Consider the following 18,887-nt stretch of genomic DNA (forward strand, 5'->3'; position numbering starts at 1 on the left):
TCCCTCCTGCCTCCTCCCACCCCCACCCCCCCCCGCCAACCCACCCCTCATTCTCTCCTACAAGAAGGTAAGGCCTCCCATAGAGAGTCAGCAAAGCCTGATACATTTAATAGAGACAGGCCCAAGCCCCCCTCCCCCTCCCACCTCAAGGCTGTGCGAGGTGTCCTATCATAGGTAGTGGGCTCCAAAAAGCCTGCTCATATACCAGGGATGGATTCTGATCCTACTGCCAGGGGGCCCCTTAAGGAGCTCAAGCTACACAACTGTCTTGTTATGCAGAGGGCCTAGACCAGTCCCATGCAGGCTCCACAGCTGTTGATCTAAATTTCATGAGTTCCCAATGTTTTAAAGTGGTGTCAGCATACCGTGGTTCTCAAAAGGCAGCAGAGAAGAAAAGAAACCTGTATATACTAGCATCTCTGTATAGGAGCAAGTTAAACATCTCAGAGAAGTTGAGCCATTTGCTAAATGTCACACATCTAATAAATGGTATGGACAAAACTGAGCCATTTCAAAACTGTAACTTCATTTCTCTGCACTCCCACATGTGATGAATTGTGATACTCGGTTTGCCTTTCCCATTTATTTGTCCCCAAAACAACATTTTAGTGCTTCGCCAGACTTTTTTCTTCTCATTCCCATTACAACAACAAGACATTTTTATAGATGAATTAAAGGCTAAATATTTAATGACCTGGAGCTTTTTTGCACCAGTGAACTTCCAGGGGGGGAAGGAACCTTAGCTTTGTCTTTCCAAACTAAAGCTCTTAGCCACTCATGCATGACCCACACAGGTCCACCCGATACACAGCGCCTGCAGAGGCTCATTGATTTCTCTACTGTGTGAGCCTCCCTGTGCTATTCCTAGTTCCTTTACCTTTTAAACTGATCAAAACCTTTTCTTAAAAAAATAAAATAAAAAAAGAGAGAGTTTTTTTTTTTTTTTAATCCAGAGTGAAACGTGTTCCGAGCCTGGTGAGAATGAACTATTAATCTCTTCATTTTATTGACCTACTTCAGGTTCACCTCATTAAACACAGACATCTCAATGATCAAAAGAAAATGAACCAAATGTAACTTGGTCTAACCTTACTAAATAACAGTTATTCAAAAAGCAAATAAATCTGAACCAGTAATTTAATAATGACAGTCTCCCACTTAAAGAATCTATATGAGATGAACAGGACACCGCAGAGTAATGCTTTCTCATTCGTTTCATTTGATCAATGCACGCACACTGTGTTTTCACTTCAACTCCCTTCTCAGATTTCATCTTTCCCTGACATGTAAGAAAAGAGAAGGCTGAAACATATGAGCTGTAAGAACATAGCTGCAGAGATGAATTATATTGCTTATGCAGAATTATAAAAACTAAGATAAATTTTACCATAACATTGAAGGAAAAGAAAAAGTAATTCAAACTCCTTATCCTAATGAGTAATAAAAATTTAATCATGTACTAAGGGATGCTTACTAACTTTTAGAACATGACTATTTTTAAACATACTTAAGTGAAGAGCTGAGCCATATCAAAATATGTATGTGTGTTTCATTAGCACTGACACAGATAATTCTTCTGTTTAGGGAAATTCTCCATGCTTCTCATAAGATGTCCTAAACAAATCATGACTCATACTTTATATAGGCAGAAATAATTTTCCGCATTTTCACTGAAAAGAGGTCCTAAAGTCTTGATAGATCCAAGTGTCCCTTAGTTAATAGATAAATGTCAAAAAGTGTGGTGTGGACAAACAGTGGAATATGGCCTGTCTTTAAAAGATAAGACCCTATCACTTGCAGCCATTTGGATAAATGTTGAAGACACCATCTTGAGTTAAAAAGGTGAAGTACAAATAGACAAAGCCACATGATCTAGAAGGCTGATGTTTGTAATAGCAAAAAGTAAAAGGGCAGCTACCTCAGGCTCAGCTGATTCTGGATGGGCATACTGATCAAGGGCTACAAAACTGTAGTTAGAAAGAACTAAGTTCAGGAGCTCTGCTGTACAATGAACTGATACATACAGCGACGGCACACTGAGTCTTCAGACATGATGAGACCGCACGTAAGTGTTTTTGCCACCAAGACTGATCCATTGTGAGATTACGTCTGTATTATTTACTAGAATTAGCTACTTCAAAACATACATACATTATATATATATAATACTTTCAATATATAGTGAAAATTATTCTGTAAATAATAATTATAAATAACTTTATGTCACTAATTTAAAATAAGAGGATTTGAAAAAAGACTAAGAAAGGATTTTTAAAGCTGTCTTTAATGGAAATACTTCCCAGACACTGATACTTGCCTGTTACAATATAGCATGGTTTGTGATATACCAGAAGTTACTTTTTTGTATCCTCACAGTCTAAGGTCACTTGACTTGGTCCACCTGCTGTTCTGAACTCTGAGTTGGTGTCTACATTGCCTACTTTTCTCACTCTTGTGAAAACACGCTTGACAAGTGAGATTTAAGGAAGAAATAACTTATGTGGGCTTGTGGTCCGAGGTACCATGACAGGGAAGGCATGACCACAGCGCATTGGTCACACGGCATCTACAGTCAGAGAGCAGAGAGATGGATGCTCGTGCCTCACTGCCTTCTTCTCACTCAGTCCAGGACCACAGGGTCATGCCACTCACATCTGAGGTAGGTCCTCATCCAGACATGTTCAGAGATTTGTCGCCATAATAATTCTGGATCCTGTCAAGTTGACATTCAACATTACCATCCCAGTGTTCTTCAACAAACACAGCTCTTCTCCACCCTGTAGTCATTCCATAATGTGGTGCCCAGTGTTACTCTCAGCATCAAATTAAGAAGGGTGGAAGAAGAAAGGCAGATTCACTTCACAGTTCATTACTAGTAATTTCTTCATGGAAGAAATTTCATTTTGCAAAAAAATAAATAAATAAAAATTAATCCAAATAAAACATAAAGCAAACGACACAGAACAGAATACATTCTGCATTTGATCCATTCTTTTTCCATTCTCTTAACAAGTCAATAAAATTCTAAGAAGAGATACACTGGCCTCCTAATGGCAGTGACTGTGCAAAAAAACCCTAAAGACTTCCTTTCCCTGCAGAACAATGGAGAAAATGCTTTTCCAAACACTTGGCTGGCCATTCACTTGCTCCATTTCAAAACTGTTAGATAAAATCGGTTTAAAAATTCCTTTAAATTGAAATGTATTAGTTGAAGTCACTTTATAGAATCTATAACAAAAAACCAAAACTTTAATGAATACATTCTTCATCCTACCAGGATTAATCAATAGAAATTATGGCTAAGCACAATGAGTAGCCTATTAGGTAATTATTAATAAAAAAAGAAATTCTATTCATCAAAATCTATGTATGAATACAAACCTGAGGAAAATCAATTATAGATTCTTCTCTCAAGTACTATATTAGTATGCTAAAGAACAGAAATACCTTTAAAATGAGTCTCTGAGGTACTATAAATAACTAGGTACTGGCCCATAAGTGGTGAGTTGGGGCTTCGGGGATGGTGTTGTGAAGACGCAAACATAAGCTGAAAGCAGCACACAATGTGTTTTACCAGCATGCAGCTGTGACAGTTTGCCTGCCCCCCCCCCAAGGAAGTCTTTCCTGGGACAATATGCAGGGTCACCACAGGACTGCAGATGGGGAGTATTTGCTGTTCTGCTAGAAAACCTGAGTTCAGTTCAGTGCCCTCTTCTGGCCTCCTCAGGCACATGTGAAAATATAAGCACCCATACAAATACATACATACATACATACATACATACATACATACATACATATTTTAAAAATAAATATAGGCTCAGGGATTTCCTTTTGCTTTGTTTTTATATTTTTCTAAGATTTCCTTCTTTTATGTATACAGATGTTTTGTCTACATGTTCATCTATGAACCAGAAGAGGGCATAAGATCCCATATAACTATAGCTATAGATGGTTGTGAACTGCCATGTGGGTGCCAGGAATCGAACTCGGTACCTCTGAAAGAGGAACCAGTACTCTTAGCCATTGAGTCATCTCTCCAGTCCCTGCAGCGCAGGGGTTTCTAAAACTCTGCAGCTTGTAGATGTTAGTGAAGTGTGTAGGGTATAAAAAGTATCACATTGGAAATGGCTAAAAATATGTTTCTCTGATCTGATGTGTAAAACTTTCAGTTAGGTCCTGATGGGCTTTGCTGTGATTGTGTTACTCTTCTGTGAAGAAGAAAGCCAAAATGAGTGCCCATCTCAGAGCCATGGGCTTAACACTATAAAACATTTAAAAATCCCAGCATATAGACAGCAAGGTCTTAGATACTCAGAACTCATGACTTTATTCTATAGCTTAAGAATCAGAGAGCTCCAAAAATGTACCAAGGTACTTCTTTCAGCTTAACGAAATAAATTAGCATTGCAACTCTTATTTTGTGACAAATCTTGTTCTATGCACCAGACAGTATCCAAAAAAACAAAGTACAAACCAAGATCAATCAGCTGTATGACTTTCAGGACTCCACGTCAGAAGCAAATGCAAGACCAGTGTTCAAATTTCAATACAGTGCCAATAGTACATTAAAATAGGCATGCCATTCTTCTGAATGTGGACTCCTGTGTGACAGAATAGACTGACAACATGCCTATGACACTGGCCCCAGTAGATATGTTCTCTGTTTTCATTATGCATATAATCTCATAGTGAACGATCTAGAGGTGAAAGAAGAGGAATGTGTAACAGGTGCCAGGTAACAGAAGAAAAGGAATGTGTAACAGGTGTCATGTAACAGAAGAAAGGAAGTGTGTAATAGGTGCCATGTAACAGAAGAAAAGGAGTGTGTAACAGGTGTCATGTAACAGAAGAAAGGAAGTGTGTAATAGGTGCCAGGTAACAGAAGAAAAGGAGTGTGTAACAGGTGCCAGGTAACAGAGGAAAAGGAGTGTGTAACAGGTGCCATGTAACAGAAGAAAAGGAGTGTGTAACAGGTGCCAGGTAACAGAGGAAAAGGGGTGTGTTATAGGTGCCATGTAACAAAAGAAAGGGCATTATACAATAATAACTGGTATAATCCAGTTTTGTAAATGCTAATTTAAGATGAAATTTGAAACATGCAAATAAACCAGCCATTCAATCAATCTCTCTTTTCACCTCCCCTCACCTGAGTGTGTGTGTGTGTGTGTGTGTGTGTGTGTGCGCGCGCGCGTGTGTGTGCACATTATTCCCCACTCAAACTAATTGCTGTTGTAACTTAGCTGTCTAGATCCATGACCATATTCCCAGATAATCTAGTTGGTAATCTAGATAATCTATATTATACACACATACATCATGGAGCAACAAAACTTTCATTCCAGAAATTCTTAATTAGCTCCAAAGAAGCAAAAGTTGTGAGTGTAAAATGTTCCTCTTAAGTTTCCAAATTGCAACCATCCTGAAACCATTATACAAACAGAAGATTGTGACACCAGGTTAAAAAAGTCACCTCAATCATGATAGAGAGGGAAGATGGAGCATACATACTTACAGTTGGCCCTGTAGTGTTTGCCTCACCTATACAGACATGGCTTGGAGCACTGAAATAAACTTATTTCTTAGTTGTATAGTAGTTCACAAGAAACTGATGAACTACCATTAGCAAATAATGTTATTTCAGATAGAAATACATTTTCTAATTTTGAAACTAATTATTTGTGAGTGAAAAAATTCAATTATTATTTTTAAAGCCTTTTGATATGTAGAGATAAGATGCACTAAAGTTGCACCCTTAAAAATCAAGTAAGTTTAAATCAAGGCAATAAGTAAAAGTCAAGAGTTTACAAACCAGGAAAGAGGTATAAGATGACAATTAACTTATTTAACTTAATTAAACCTAATTAACAAGGTGACTCTATGGGCAAAAGTGCTGGCCCTGCAAGCCTTACCGCTTGCCTTCAAGCCCTGCAACCCCATGCCGGAATGAAAGAACCCACTCCCAAAAGCTGTGCTCTTACTTCTATAAGTGCAACCCGGGCATGTATGCTCACCACATTCAAGCATGCACACACACACGCACGCATGCTGTGGATATCTGTACGCTGTGAATGTGTTGCTCTGATTGGTTAATAAATAAAGTGCTGATTGGCCAGTAGCCCGGCAGGAAGTATAGATGGGACAAAGAGAGACGAGAATTCTGGGAACAGGAGGGCTGAGTAAGGAGACACTGCCAGCTGTCGCCATGAGAAACAACATGTAAAGATACCAGTAAGCCACAAGCCACATGGAAACTTATAGATTAATAGAAATGGGTTAATTTAAGATATAAGAACTAGATAGCAAGAAGCCTGAGCCATTAGGCCAAACAGTTTAAATAATAAAAGTGTCTGTGTGTTTATTTGGGTCTGAGTGGCTGCAGGCCTGGGCAGGACTAGAAATAATTCCAGCTACACACACACACACACACACATGCACACATTTTAAAAGATGTCAACTGCTGTGGGATGTATGGCAAATGTGTTGCTAATTAATCAATAAAACACTGATTGGCTGTTGGCTAGGCAGGAAGTATAGGCGGGGCAAGGAGGAGAATAAAGCTGGGAAGTGGAAGGCTGAGTCAGAGAGACACTGCCAGCCGCCACGATGAGAAACAGCTTGTGAAGATGCCGGTAAGCCACGAGCCATGTGGCAAGGTATAGATTAATGGAAATGGATTAATTTGAGCTGTAGTTAGCAAGAAGCCTGCCACGGCCATACAGTTTGAAAGCAACATAAGTCTCTGTGTTTACTTGGTCGGGTCTGAGAGGCTGTGGGACTGGCAGGTGAAAGAGATTTGCCCTGACTGTGGGCCAGGCAGGAAAACTCTAGCTACAGTCAACCTATCAACTTCACATGGAGAACCGTAAGTAGAAGTTCCAACTTTCACAGCCCAGCTGTGTGTAATTCTGAGTCCCATGTTTATTAGGTAGACTGCTGTTCTTGTGTGTTACAGTGAGACAAACTGTAGCATGAATTTTAGAGAGTCTTATTAATAAAATCAAACCCAAGGCCAATTATTGGGGTGAATGCTGGTAGATCAGAGAGACAGAATAAGCCACAGCTATCTCACCTTGCCAGTTCCTCAGTTGGTCCTGTTTTCTCAGACTGGAAGCCTCTGAGTCCTCATCCCAATGGCTCTCAGCTGAACTGCATTGCTCCAAAGCCTGAAAGCTTAACCAGCCAAATGCTTCTAGTTTCTGGTCCTCACGCCTTATATACCTTTCTGCTTTCTACCACCACTCCCTGGGATTAAAGGCTTGCTTTCGGGGATTAAAGGTGTGATGAGTCACCATGCCTGTCTGTATCCTTGAACTCATGGATTTCTGCCTCTGGAATGCTAGGATTAAAGGTGTGTGCTATCACTGCCTAACTAGTGGCTTTTCTGTTCTCTGACCCCAGATAAGTTTATTAAGGTATACAATATTTGGGGAAACAATACCACAACAAACTGACCTTTTATGGTGTGATTGAATGAAAGCATTTTAAAGCAACCCCAAAGCCAAAACCGCTTCACAGAGTTCTACTTTAAAGTATTGCATAGTATCAGAATTTCTGTTTTTTGTCACTTCAAATTGACTACCATTCTATAGATAGCTAAAACCATCCAGGTGAAAATGATTGCTATACTTTGGGTGCTGAGCACCCCACAAAAGTCTTGTAAGAAAACCCTGGTGCAGGAGTGGCAGTCTTAGAATTTCCAGAGGTAAATTCTGCAGGAGGTCTTCAGATCATTGGAGTTATGGCTCCAGAGGGGGCTCATGGACTCTGGTGCCTTCATCTTCAAGTGTATAGTCTCCGGTGCCTACCTACAATCACCTAGGCTGTCCCAGTCAACTGGGCCGTGGAAACCTGAACTGAAGCCCCTTACACCACAAACCCAAATAAATTTCTTCTGTTTGTGATTTCACTGCATCAGGTATTCAAATCTTTTGTAGTCATGAAAAGTTGACTAAGGCTCCTCTTCCACAGATTTTTCTACCAAGTGTGTATTTGAGATAGATGAACACCCACTAAGATTAGTTACATGCTAGTTATCTGACAGCTGGTTTTAAATAAATCCCTTAAGTATCCTCTAAAAAAATAAATACATCTGTGAAGAAATCGTTATCTCCCCTCCCCAACGAGTAAAATAAAATAGAAGGGCCATTTAAAGATGCCCCCACTCACAGTTCTTCCCTGAATAAAATAAACAGGAGCAGAGGGCACCTTGACTACTACTTAGGAAATAGAATCAGAACACAGGGACATCTGTAATTCCAATCACATTTGTGCCTTCTCTCCTTTTTTACATTTCTCTTCCAAACATTTGTGGGATCTCAAAAGGCGTAGAGGAACTGGGGCAGTGCAGAGAACAAAGGGGGAGGGGATCCAAGAAAGAGCCGACATCACTGTCCACACCACCTTAATACCTGCAGATCGGCTGAGATTTTCCAGAAGACACAAAAACCACAAGTGTAGGAAGGAACTGTGAAAAGTTAGTCTATCTTCTTTATATTACAGAAATAGCATTTTAGCTAGACACCTAAGGCATTAACCCCTGTGGACAAGAAATGCAATAAATAAATAAATAAATGCACTAAAAAATAAACTTCTAAAAAAAAAACAAGCACTAAATTAAAGGTATTAGTTTTAGCCAATGAAAGGCTATGTATTAAGTAAGTACATGAATTTTTAAAAACAGCACTATTTGTATTCTCCTGTGGAAATAATATGTAAGTATACACTGTCCTGAGGACGGGGTGATTTTAGAAAGCAAGGTAGCCACCTACTGACTTCATCATGTTAGCTATTATATAGTTATAAAAGTATGACTATAATATATAAGAATAAAATGTTTATTAAGCATATGCTACACACAACTTATGCAAATTGGGAATGGGATATTTTTAGCAGGGGAAAAAAGATAAATCAATGCCAAAACATTTTAATGTTTTACTGAAGCATTAAAATTAATGAATGATACAAGAAAATTTCAGTATTATACCAAGTTTGTATATGAATGGTTTTACTGGGTTAGTCAAAATCAACACAATGCTTTCACCTGACTTTCCTTAATGAAAATACCCAAGGAACTTGGCACTGCTTTCGTAAGTACCACTGCTGTCTCTGAGGGCATGGCTGGCCCAGCTGCAGCACAGCTCCGTTAGTGGGAGCTGCTCTGCTCTCCATCACCTTAGGCTACAGATGAAAAGGTGCTTGCAATAGGGAAACAACCCAGGATGACTTAAAAAGTAAAGGCGCAAAGCTACACAGAGAAACCCTGTCTCGAAAAACCAAAAAAAAAAAAAAAAAAAAAAAGCAGGTGCGTGCCCTCTCAGCATTAGTCTGTGCCGTAAGAATCAAATGCCAACAGTGACAACCTTTTGCTTTTCTGTGGGGCGGAGCTTCAGTAGTAGTCCCTTACACCATGGTAAAAGGCTACCTCAGTGATCAATGCTGTAGAAAGGGACAGTATATACAGGTTCTAGAAATGAAACTCAACACCTTTCTGCAACGTGTTGTCTTCAGCAGGCACCAGAAACACTGAGATGTGAGAAGGTGTTGGAATCAAAGCCTTACTGAAGAGCTGTCAACATGCAGCCAAAGCTATGGCATTCGGGGGACAAAAAATCTCAGAATGTGAGGGTTTCATAGCTCAACACTCATTGCACACAAACCAGTTAGTTTTATAAGCAGCTAAATGAGATGCATTTCTTAATGAAAGAGTACACTAAAATAAGTAAGTCCATACATTTAAGGGGATTTTTGCTGCTGTTGTTTTGTTCATTTGTTGAGGAGACAAGAAATGCCCTAAGCTGGAAGTGTCAACTATGTGTGTCAAGTAGTTTGGAAAGTGTCTGTGTACTGAATAGGTATTCAAATAAATATTGGTATATTTAAAAGTGGTCATGTAAGCTCTGACTGATCGTTTTATGTGCCCAGAAACCCCGGAAGGATGATAAGCATCGAGTTTACTGGCAGAAAAGCAACCAAGCAAATATGCTACCACTGGGGAGTGCTAAAGGCAAGACTCCTCCTCGAATTGGAAAAGGGACGTATTTTGTACTCAGGCATCCTTTGCAAATTCTTTGTTCACCCAACAACCTCTGTCCCTTCTGTTGACTTCAGCAACAGCTAGCATTACTTCACTAACTTAGCTCCAGTTGCGTTGGCTCACTAACACCTTCTCTTCCAGATAGAGTGTGTGCTGGCTTTCCCGCCAGCAGCTAAGAATTTGAATGCTAGGATAGGGCACAGGGGATGAACATAGGTAGAGGGAGCTTATAGGAAGAATGCTCTCCACCCGCCACATTAACTGTATCTTTCCCTGGGAGTCTCAGGCATACAGCAACCATGCTCAGAGCCTCCAAAAGGCAGGGTTTGAACGCCTGTTGCCCTAACGCTTTTTAGGCGAGAAACAATTTTGTGGGTCTGGGAGACACACTGAGCAGCTCGGGTTTCTGTAGGAAAGCTTGGTGCCCAGGTGCAGAGGGGCAACTAAAGGTCATGTCTGAATGTGCTGGGTCCAGTGCTCATTACAGAAAATATCGGCTGCATCTGTCCAGAAAAGGAATATAAAAGGATTTATGTTTTTAACATCAAACTTGTGGCAACCAACACAATTCCTTTGAGGTTTTGAGAAAACAGCAAAACCAGGACCCCTGGTGACATCCCCTCTAAGAACAGATCCACAGACTTGTCAGCACGGTGAACAAACCTCCTCTTTACTAGTCCTTCAAACACATCACTAAGACTAAGAGAGAGCACCGGCGGGAAGCAAATGCTCCAGAGCTTGAAGGCGCAGTTAAGGGGCCCCTTGAAGCTGCTCTACTCCGGTGAGCACAGCAAGCATCCCCGAAGACCTCACTTCGATTCACCTAGTGGGGCTGGAGGACCCGAAAGGTGATCTTTTCACGGAAGACCATCCCTAGATGCCTGGGAGAGCCTGGCCGCAAGCCTAGAGGTCCTCGGCCCGCCGGAGGTCCTCACACTGCCAGGCCAGGCAGGGCTCTTACCTGCCCGTGGTGTATACGGCAGCCCCTTGACAGCTCCCCCAAGCCGCCACTGGAAAAGTTTCCGAACTTCTTCGCAGCTCTCCAAACCCTCGCTTCGGGTAGATCCAAGGAGAGCCAGGAGAAGGAGACAGCGCCAGCTCAGACGCCAGGTGCGGGTGTCCATCCTCGGTGTTTGGGTCGCGCCTTCCCTGCCGTGGTCCCCACTCTCCCGCGCTCCTTGCGCCGGCGGCGCCGGGGTAAGATCCGTGGCCGAGGCTGCCGGGGATGAGATGCGCAGGCGGCCTCCAGAAGACAGCGCACGGACCGCAGCTTCACCTGCAAGAGCTCGGCTTTTTCCTTTGGAACCCCGAGGCTGAGATGCTGGACTTCTCAGGCTCAGCACCGCCCGGGTCCCTCCGGGACCGGGGCGAGTTGGCGCTGTGCGAGCCGAACCCGAGCTCCGGAGAAGCGGAGAATCTGCGAGCATCTGGCACCGGCTACCAGCGCGGCAGCCGCTGGGCTCGCAGCCGCAAACCTAGGCTGTGCCGGCTCGCAGAGCTCCACCAAAGCCCGGCTGGCCACGCCCTTAGCCACACCCCCGGCGGGCCGTCCGCTCCGCCCCAACCCAGATCCTGCGGAGCCCAGCAACAGCCAGGCTGCGCGACCTCAGAAAAGAAGCAAATTAGTGGACAGAAGCCCAGACTTCTTCCTTCCAGTTCATTTGGGAAATCGTTGACCTGCTGAAACAAAAGTATGTCTAAGAAGGATCAGAGAAAAGGAGATGAGAACCATGGATTGGAAGTAATAGGAAACATTTCTCTACAAATCAAGGTCCTCTGCAAGGGAATTTGTATTCAAATTTCATGTAATGGACTGGGCACAATACGAAAGGCAAAAAGCAGTTTTTAAGAAACTTAATAACAGGTTTCAAAGAAGCCTGAAGGAAAAGTTATTTTTAAATGCTTTATGTTAGTGCTTTGGAGTATTTTTCTGTAAAATACTATGACTATGAAATGATCTCTCTGGAAAGCTATCACATTCTTACAAGTCCAGCTTATTCTCTTTAACATCATAGTTCACCTCAGCGCTCTGTACCTTCACAGGCCTTTCTGAGCCTGAACACATTTGAGAATCTTTGTAACATTTCTCAGAGAGTAATTAAAACAAAAGTGCTCAGAGGAGTTTCTCCCCAGCAAATAAAAACAGCGAACGTACTGGGCAAGTAAAAGCCGACAAAGAAAGTTTGTCAAGTTAGAGTTTGCAAAAGAAATGCAGAAGAAACCAGGAACCAAAAGGCAAAAAAGTGACAAGTCCCTCATCACAGCCACGTGGAGAGAAGAGGGTGACTTTCCAACACAAAGCAGCTGTTTAAAAGCATTAGGCTGGGCGGGGGACTCTAAATACTTTAACCACTTTAAGAGAATTTCATCTTAAGCTGAACCCTTGCCAAGACTCACGATGAATAATTCTCAGTCTCAGCTAAGTGCCGCAGGGTTTTTCTAATGACTGTTTGATATCCAAGGCACACTTTCCGAAGGTGATTTCTTGTTATGGCGGGGACACTGTTTCAGAGTGAAATTCTACCTACATGGCTTCCAACCTCTGTTGCAGGAGATTTGTTTGTGTTGTTGCTCCAAGACCGCCAGTAGAGCCGGGCTTTGGTTCAGAGGACCGGTTCATAGTTAGCCTCCGAGTGGATGTAGAAGTTTCTGGTGACTCAGAGGAATAAGGAGGGGTCAAAGGAGATTTGCGGCGCTTGGGAGGAAGGAAGAGTGGAGAGTAGAGGTTGCTGATCTTTTTCTCCGTTGCTCTGTGGATCTATCAGGTTTTACCCCAATATCTGACTCCCGACCATTTTTTATTAATAAAACAATAAAAGAAGCCGCTTTATATGGCGTCCAATGTGGGAGCACATATTTCCACACACAACCTAAGAATGCTTAAAAAAGAAAAAAGAAATAAAACACAAACACAGAGTCAGACATGGCTTTCTAGTCCTGTCCCACAGTCTCTCAGGCAGGCCACAGTGTACAGTGCTATGTGTGGAACCACATAGCAGTTTTAAGGCTTGGCTCTCGTGGTCAGGGAAGGCTGCAGGTGCAGAGTAAAGCTGTCCAGACCAAGAAAACCTTTAAACAGATGCAGTTAAAAATGGATATAGACAGTCATAGGAAAAGAATAGTTTAAAAGTAATAAAGTCTTTAAAGAGAGAGTAATATAAAAAAATACACATAAAGGTGGGAAATACACAGGGCATCTGGATCCTGTATGGTGTCTTGTTGACTTTGAATTTTTAGAATGCTGATGAGTAAATGGCAGCTGCTGAGTGACACTGTAATTTGAAGGGGACTGCTGAATTAAACCAGCCTAGATACTTTAGAGGTGTCTTGGCTTCAAAGTGTTAGTCAGGAAATGTGTTACATTGGTGAAGAGGTTATGCCTTTGTTTCCAGAGGAAACAAAAATCATGGTTCTCTTCAAAATTAATGAAGATTGAGTTTGATTGGGGGAGACCTCCTGAAAGTCTTGACTACAGACATAAAGAAAGAAACCAAGAAAGACTACAGAACAGGTGATGTATATGCTGATACCTCTATTATGGAAACAGCTTTGAGACTGGATGAGATGATAAATCTTGTTGGCGAAAGAGTCCTCGTGACTTGTTATTATATGTCATCCTTTCATATGGCATGGATAGAGGCTTAGTTATATAGTCCAAGCAGACTTATAAAGTTAACAGGTGCCTTTTTCCTGCTCAAACATAAACAAAAAAATCTTTAGCTGACTTGTGCACACTGTGTATTCCATACTTGTGTTAATGCAGATACATATGTTACTTTTAAAAGTTTATGTGTTTTCAGTAAAAAAGGACCAGACACCAATAGAGACAAGTAGCTCAGGTAATCCAGCCTCTCACAATTCCTTTGTTTCCGTTTCCTTAATATTCTACATCCAGAACAACTTCAAAGCTGCTAGCTGAGATGGTCCAGCTTCACAGACTAACCAGTCAGGACTTCAGATAAGCTCTACACTTTCCCATCACACAGAGACTAAACAAAAAAAAAATAACACAGCTAGCTCTCCCAGGACTTGACCATTATCCCAATTTTCTCAGGATCCCATAAAAGATGTCATTGCCCCAAGACAGCAGGAAGTAATTTTAAGAACATGATGCCCAAGAGGTACAGTAGGTGGTTTCTAGTCATTCAGTGGGTTATGGATGTTTACCATCATATAGGCAGTTGGCTACAAATTGTTATTGGTCATGGGCAGGGAAGAAACTAAGCAAAAGAGATTAGACTCAGGGCTCTCATTCTGAAAAGAAAAAAAGGGGGATATAGGAATGGTAAGGTAAAAGGGTAGATTGTTGAATCTACTTTTAACTAAAAAATGCAACTACTAGTTTCAAATATTTTACATTGGTATGAATTTTTGTATATTGATACAAATGTAAGGCTATTTTTATGCTATATATATGTTTCTACTCTTGTTTAAGATATTTTTGTATATTGATACAAATTTAAGGTTATTTGTGTTATACTGTATGTATGTTTCTAATGTTGTTTAAGGTATTGTTCCAATGCAGCTCATTTAAAAATGCAATGAAGTTCTAGTCCTTGAAAGCTATTAGGATAATAAAGAAAGACATGTTAGTAGTTAGTCATTTAAAACAAAGGTATGTTTTCAAGTTCAAACAGATATATATTTTAAATAGATAGATGGTCTTTAAACACTTCAGAGACCTACAGAATTTAAAATGTTTTATTAACATAAGGCTTTTCATGAAAGTGAGACACATCTACTCCTGGCAGCACCAATTTACTTCAAAAGAGATGATGAGCATCAAAGAACCTCCATATTGAGTTTGCTTTCTTTGTGGCAGTTAGCCACTGGGAAAGAAACTGCCCTTGCCTTGACTGCTGACATATGCTGTCTAAATTGACAAGCAGAACATAAAAGAAGGTGACTGCTCAACTTTGCCAATACAAGGGAGAATAGTCCTTCAAAATTCCTGCTTCACAGAAAAGTCTGTCAGATATTCTAGGCCTGTAGGCTGAAAATGATGCCCCAGTGTTACAGAGGAACCTTGGTATGACTGTCCAGGCAGCCAGATATCTCTGTGATTCCTACAGTTTTGGAAATTGTTTGCTCTGCACTTCCTGTTTATTCAGGTAATATTATATCCTTCTCAGATCTCTGATGGGGTTGAAAACTAGATAGTTATAGTTACAGTTTTCCTTAGTTAAGACAGAAAGTAAACTAGGTACAAAACTTTGAACTCACCAAGAGAGGACAGATGGAGTATTTTCTCTGAATTTGCCAAGTACAAATGGACTGGACATTGTGAAAGTAACCTTACTTGATACGTGTTTTCAATGTATATAGTTTTACTATGTTAGAATTAAAATCTTTCCTTTTTATTTAGACAAAAGAAGGGAAGATTGTGGGAGATTCATTCATTTAGTTGCTCCAAGACCACCAGTGGAGTCCACATTCAGATGGCCAGAGTTTTCTGGCAGACTCAGAGGAGATAAATGGACACACAAGAGGAATAAGGAAGGTCCAAAGGAGATACACAGAACATTCGAGCAAGGAAGCATGGAGAGTAGAGGTTGACAATCATTTTCTCTGTTGCTTTGTGGATTATGGGGGACCTTCCCCCACTTTTTTCAGTGTACTCTTGAGGAGAGAGGGATAAGAAAATATCAGATAGAATGAGAGACCTAGCTGAGAAGAAGAAAGACAGAAACTCAGGATAGCTTCAGGAGAACCCAGATTAAAATCCACAGGCCTGGAACTTTATTCAGAAGGACTTTTTATAGCAATGCCAAGGGGTGAGGCAAAATACCTCCCCCTTGCTAGATATAGCCAAGTGCAGACCCTTCCAAATATGTGGTTACCATGCCCATGGTCATTTTCCCTTATTCAGTCTTGCTGGGTAAAGCAAGCTCAGATTCTCTGATCCTGAGTAATTTGGACCTCCACAAATCCCCCTTCTTAATAATATAAATCTCAAGTGGGAATACAGAGCTTAACTCTGTGCAGCTCTGAATCAGCTTTTCCACTAAGAGCTTGCAAGTAGCTGGAATAATTATAGCAATAAACTTGCTCATTAAGGCTGCTATGCCTCCCAGTAAAGGAGTAGGTTTTCCTGCCTGGCCCACAGTCAGGACAAATCTCTTTCACCTGCCAGTCCCACAGCCACTCAGACCCGACCAAGTAAACACAGAGACTTATATTGGTTACAAACTGTATGGCCATGGCAGGCTTCTTGCTAACTGTTCTTACAGCTTAAATTAATCCATTTCCATTAATCTATGCCTTGCCACATGGTTCGTGGCTTACCGGCATCTTCACATGCTGTTTGTCATGGTGGCAGCTGGCAGTGTCTCTCTGACTCAGCCTTCCACTTCCCAGCTTTATTCTCCTCCTTGTCCCACCTACACTTCCTGCCTAGCCAATGGCCAATCAGTGTTTTATTTATTGACTAATTAGCAACACATTTGCCATACAGAACATCCCACAGCAAGTAGAGGATGATAAAGATGGAATGGCCTTTTTGAATGGGTCTAAAATGTAGACTTAGTTGTACCAAGTCCTTCTTTAAATCAACAAAGTCCTGATACAACCACATGAAACCTAAAGACTCCCTTAGCATCATCATTAACATTAACAGGTTAACTTCATAATTTTAACATAAATCTTAGTGAAATAATTACAATTCTTACAAACTTACATCCAAAAGCAAACTCTTAATAGAACCATTAATACTTTAAAAGCTTTAGCAAAAATACATTTTAAAGCACTCTCTTAATAGAACCATTTGCATTTCTTGCTAACAAAACATAGGGTATATTAACACAACTTAACATTAATCCATTCAAGGAACAAGAAAATATTAAATTAAATAGACTGAGGAATATTGACTCCCCCTTTTCTTTATAATTTTTTTAAACTGCATCTTGAGCCTAGGTAGAAAAAAACAAATTTCTCTATTTCTTCACAAAATAGTTACATAAACAGTTCCATTTTTTACATAAAATCAGTTCCACAAAACAGTTCATAAATAATCATAATTGATAGATGTGTATGTAAATTCAAAATTGTCCCATTGCAATGGAATCACTCCTGTCCATCCCATTTCTTAAGACTGAACGTTTAAAAAGACAGTTCTGGTACCAGTTTTAAATGTTCAAAATCAGGGCCTGACTCATCAGTTGCCCCAAAATCTTTGTACAGCTGTCAGAGTAATAATGACTCTGAAGAAAACAGCTCCAAATATGAGGAATCCCATAACCAAAACTTTTTTTTCAGTTCAAGCAAGCCTCTCTGAGACTTTCATTCTCTGCCACAGCTATGCTTTGCAGTCTGTAGCCTTCCCCTGAGGCCATTTTTGCTCCAGGGCAAAAGCTATTAGCTGGCTGGGGCACAATCCTTTCAAAAGAGACCTTCTTACAGTCAGCAAACAAACTGCATGGCTTTTTGCTCTTGGCTCTCATATTCCCAGTCTCTCTGTGCTTCTGTAACTGGCACATCCATCAAGGACCTCTGTGTCCTGAGGCTAGAGGGCTTTCAATCACCTCATGCCACCTGGACTCAAGATTCTTCCCGCTGCTACAAGCTGCAGCTTTTGTTCAACAACCCTGGCTCTGGAGGGAAACCCAGCCATGGCCAGTCACAGCTGCTGCACCCTGGCTGCATTACCTGTTCTGCCAATGGTCCTCACATCCTGTGCTCTGCCTTGTTTGCACAGCCAAACACCACCGCCAGCCATACAGCTCTGCTTCACTCTGCCACTGGGCACTTGGGCTGGTCTAGGTTTCATTGTCTCTGTTGTTCAGCTCACAGCACAGCTCTGACTCACCCCAGCAGTTCCCTGGGCTCCAGCTCATCTCAGCTGCTTATCTAACTGCTGACATTGCTTCTCCACCCAGGGCAGCAGTCTTGTCTGCAGTCTCTGCTGCTCACCACTGCTTGCCATTCACCTTTCCCATGGCATGACATCTCTGCCAGGCTCTCCAAGCCTTGCTGCTTGAGCTGTCTCATGAATGTCTGCCACCAGCACTACACTGATACCTCTCAGATCTCAGCTGCTGATGCCTGGCTGCTGTGCTTGGGCTGGCTCTGGCATCCACTGTTGTTGGCGACTTCTGGAGCTTCTGAAGCTGCTCAGACTGCCAAGTTAACAGTCTTCTATGAATGCTGCTTTCTGCATCCCAGGTTCCACTTGTACTTAGGGAAAACCCACTCAACTCTAAATTTCTTTTTTATTAAACACTTGCCATATCCCTAAACTTAAAGCTTATATTCCCCAAACTTTACCAAAACTTTTTTTACAACTTCAGAGAGAGAGAGAAAAACAGAGAAACACAGACATAGATAGAGACAAAGAAGATATTTGCATCAGCCTAACTTTCCCTATCCTGCTTTATATTTACAGTTACTCCTGAAGATTAAAATACCACCATCTCAACCTAATTCATTACTGGGCATGTCCCCTGCTCCACAGTGCCCCCTACTCTCCTTTCACCATGTTCCCAGTTCAGGTACCATCTGTGGGGGACCTTCCCCCACTTTTTCCAGGGTACTCTTGAGGAGAGAGGGATAAGAAAATGTCAGATAGAGAGACCTAGCCAAGAAGAAGAAAGACAAAAACACAGGATAGTTTTGGGAGGATCCAGATTAAAATCCACTGGCCTGGAACTTTATTCAAAAGAGCTTTTTATAGCAATGCCAAGGGGTGAGGCAAAAGACCTCCCCCTTGCTAGATATAGCCAAGTGCAGACCCTTCCAGATACCTGGTAGCCATGCCCATGGTCAAATCATCCCTTTATGCAGTCTTGCTGGGTAAAGCAAGCTCAGATTCTCTGACTTTGAGTAATTTGGGCCTCCACAGTGGATCTATCAGGTT

General features: G+C 41.4%; 1 protein-coding gene across 1 annotated transcript in view; it reads right to left on the minus strand.

The window, feature by feature from the left end:
• Positions 1-11,160, minus strand: part of Gpc5 (glypican 5) — a 646,525-nt gene extending 635,365 nt beyond the window's left edge. The window contains exon 1 of the mRNA XM_059274285.1: positions 10,998-11,160. Coding sequence (XP_059130268.1) covers positions 10,998-11,160 — 163 coding nt within the window. The remainder of the gene's footprint in view (positions 1-10,997) is intronic.
• Positions 11,161-18,887: the final 7,727 nt, after the last annotated feature.

Source organism: Peromyscus eremicus, chromosome 9, assembly GCF_949786415.1.
Source record: "Peromyscus eremicus chromosome 9, PerEre_H2_v1, whole genome shotgun sequence".
Classification (NCBI taxonomy): Eukaryota; Metazoa; Chordata; class Mammalia; order Rodentia; family Cricetidae; genus Peromyscus; species Peromyscus eremicus.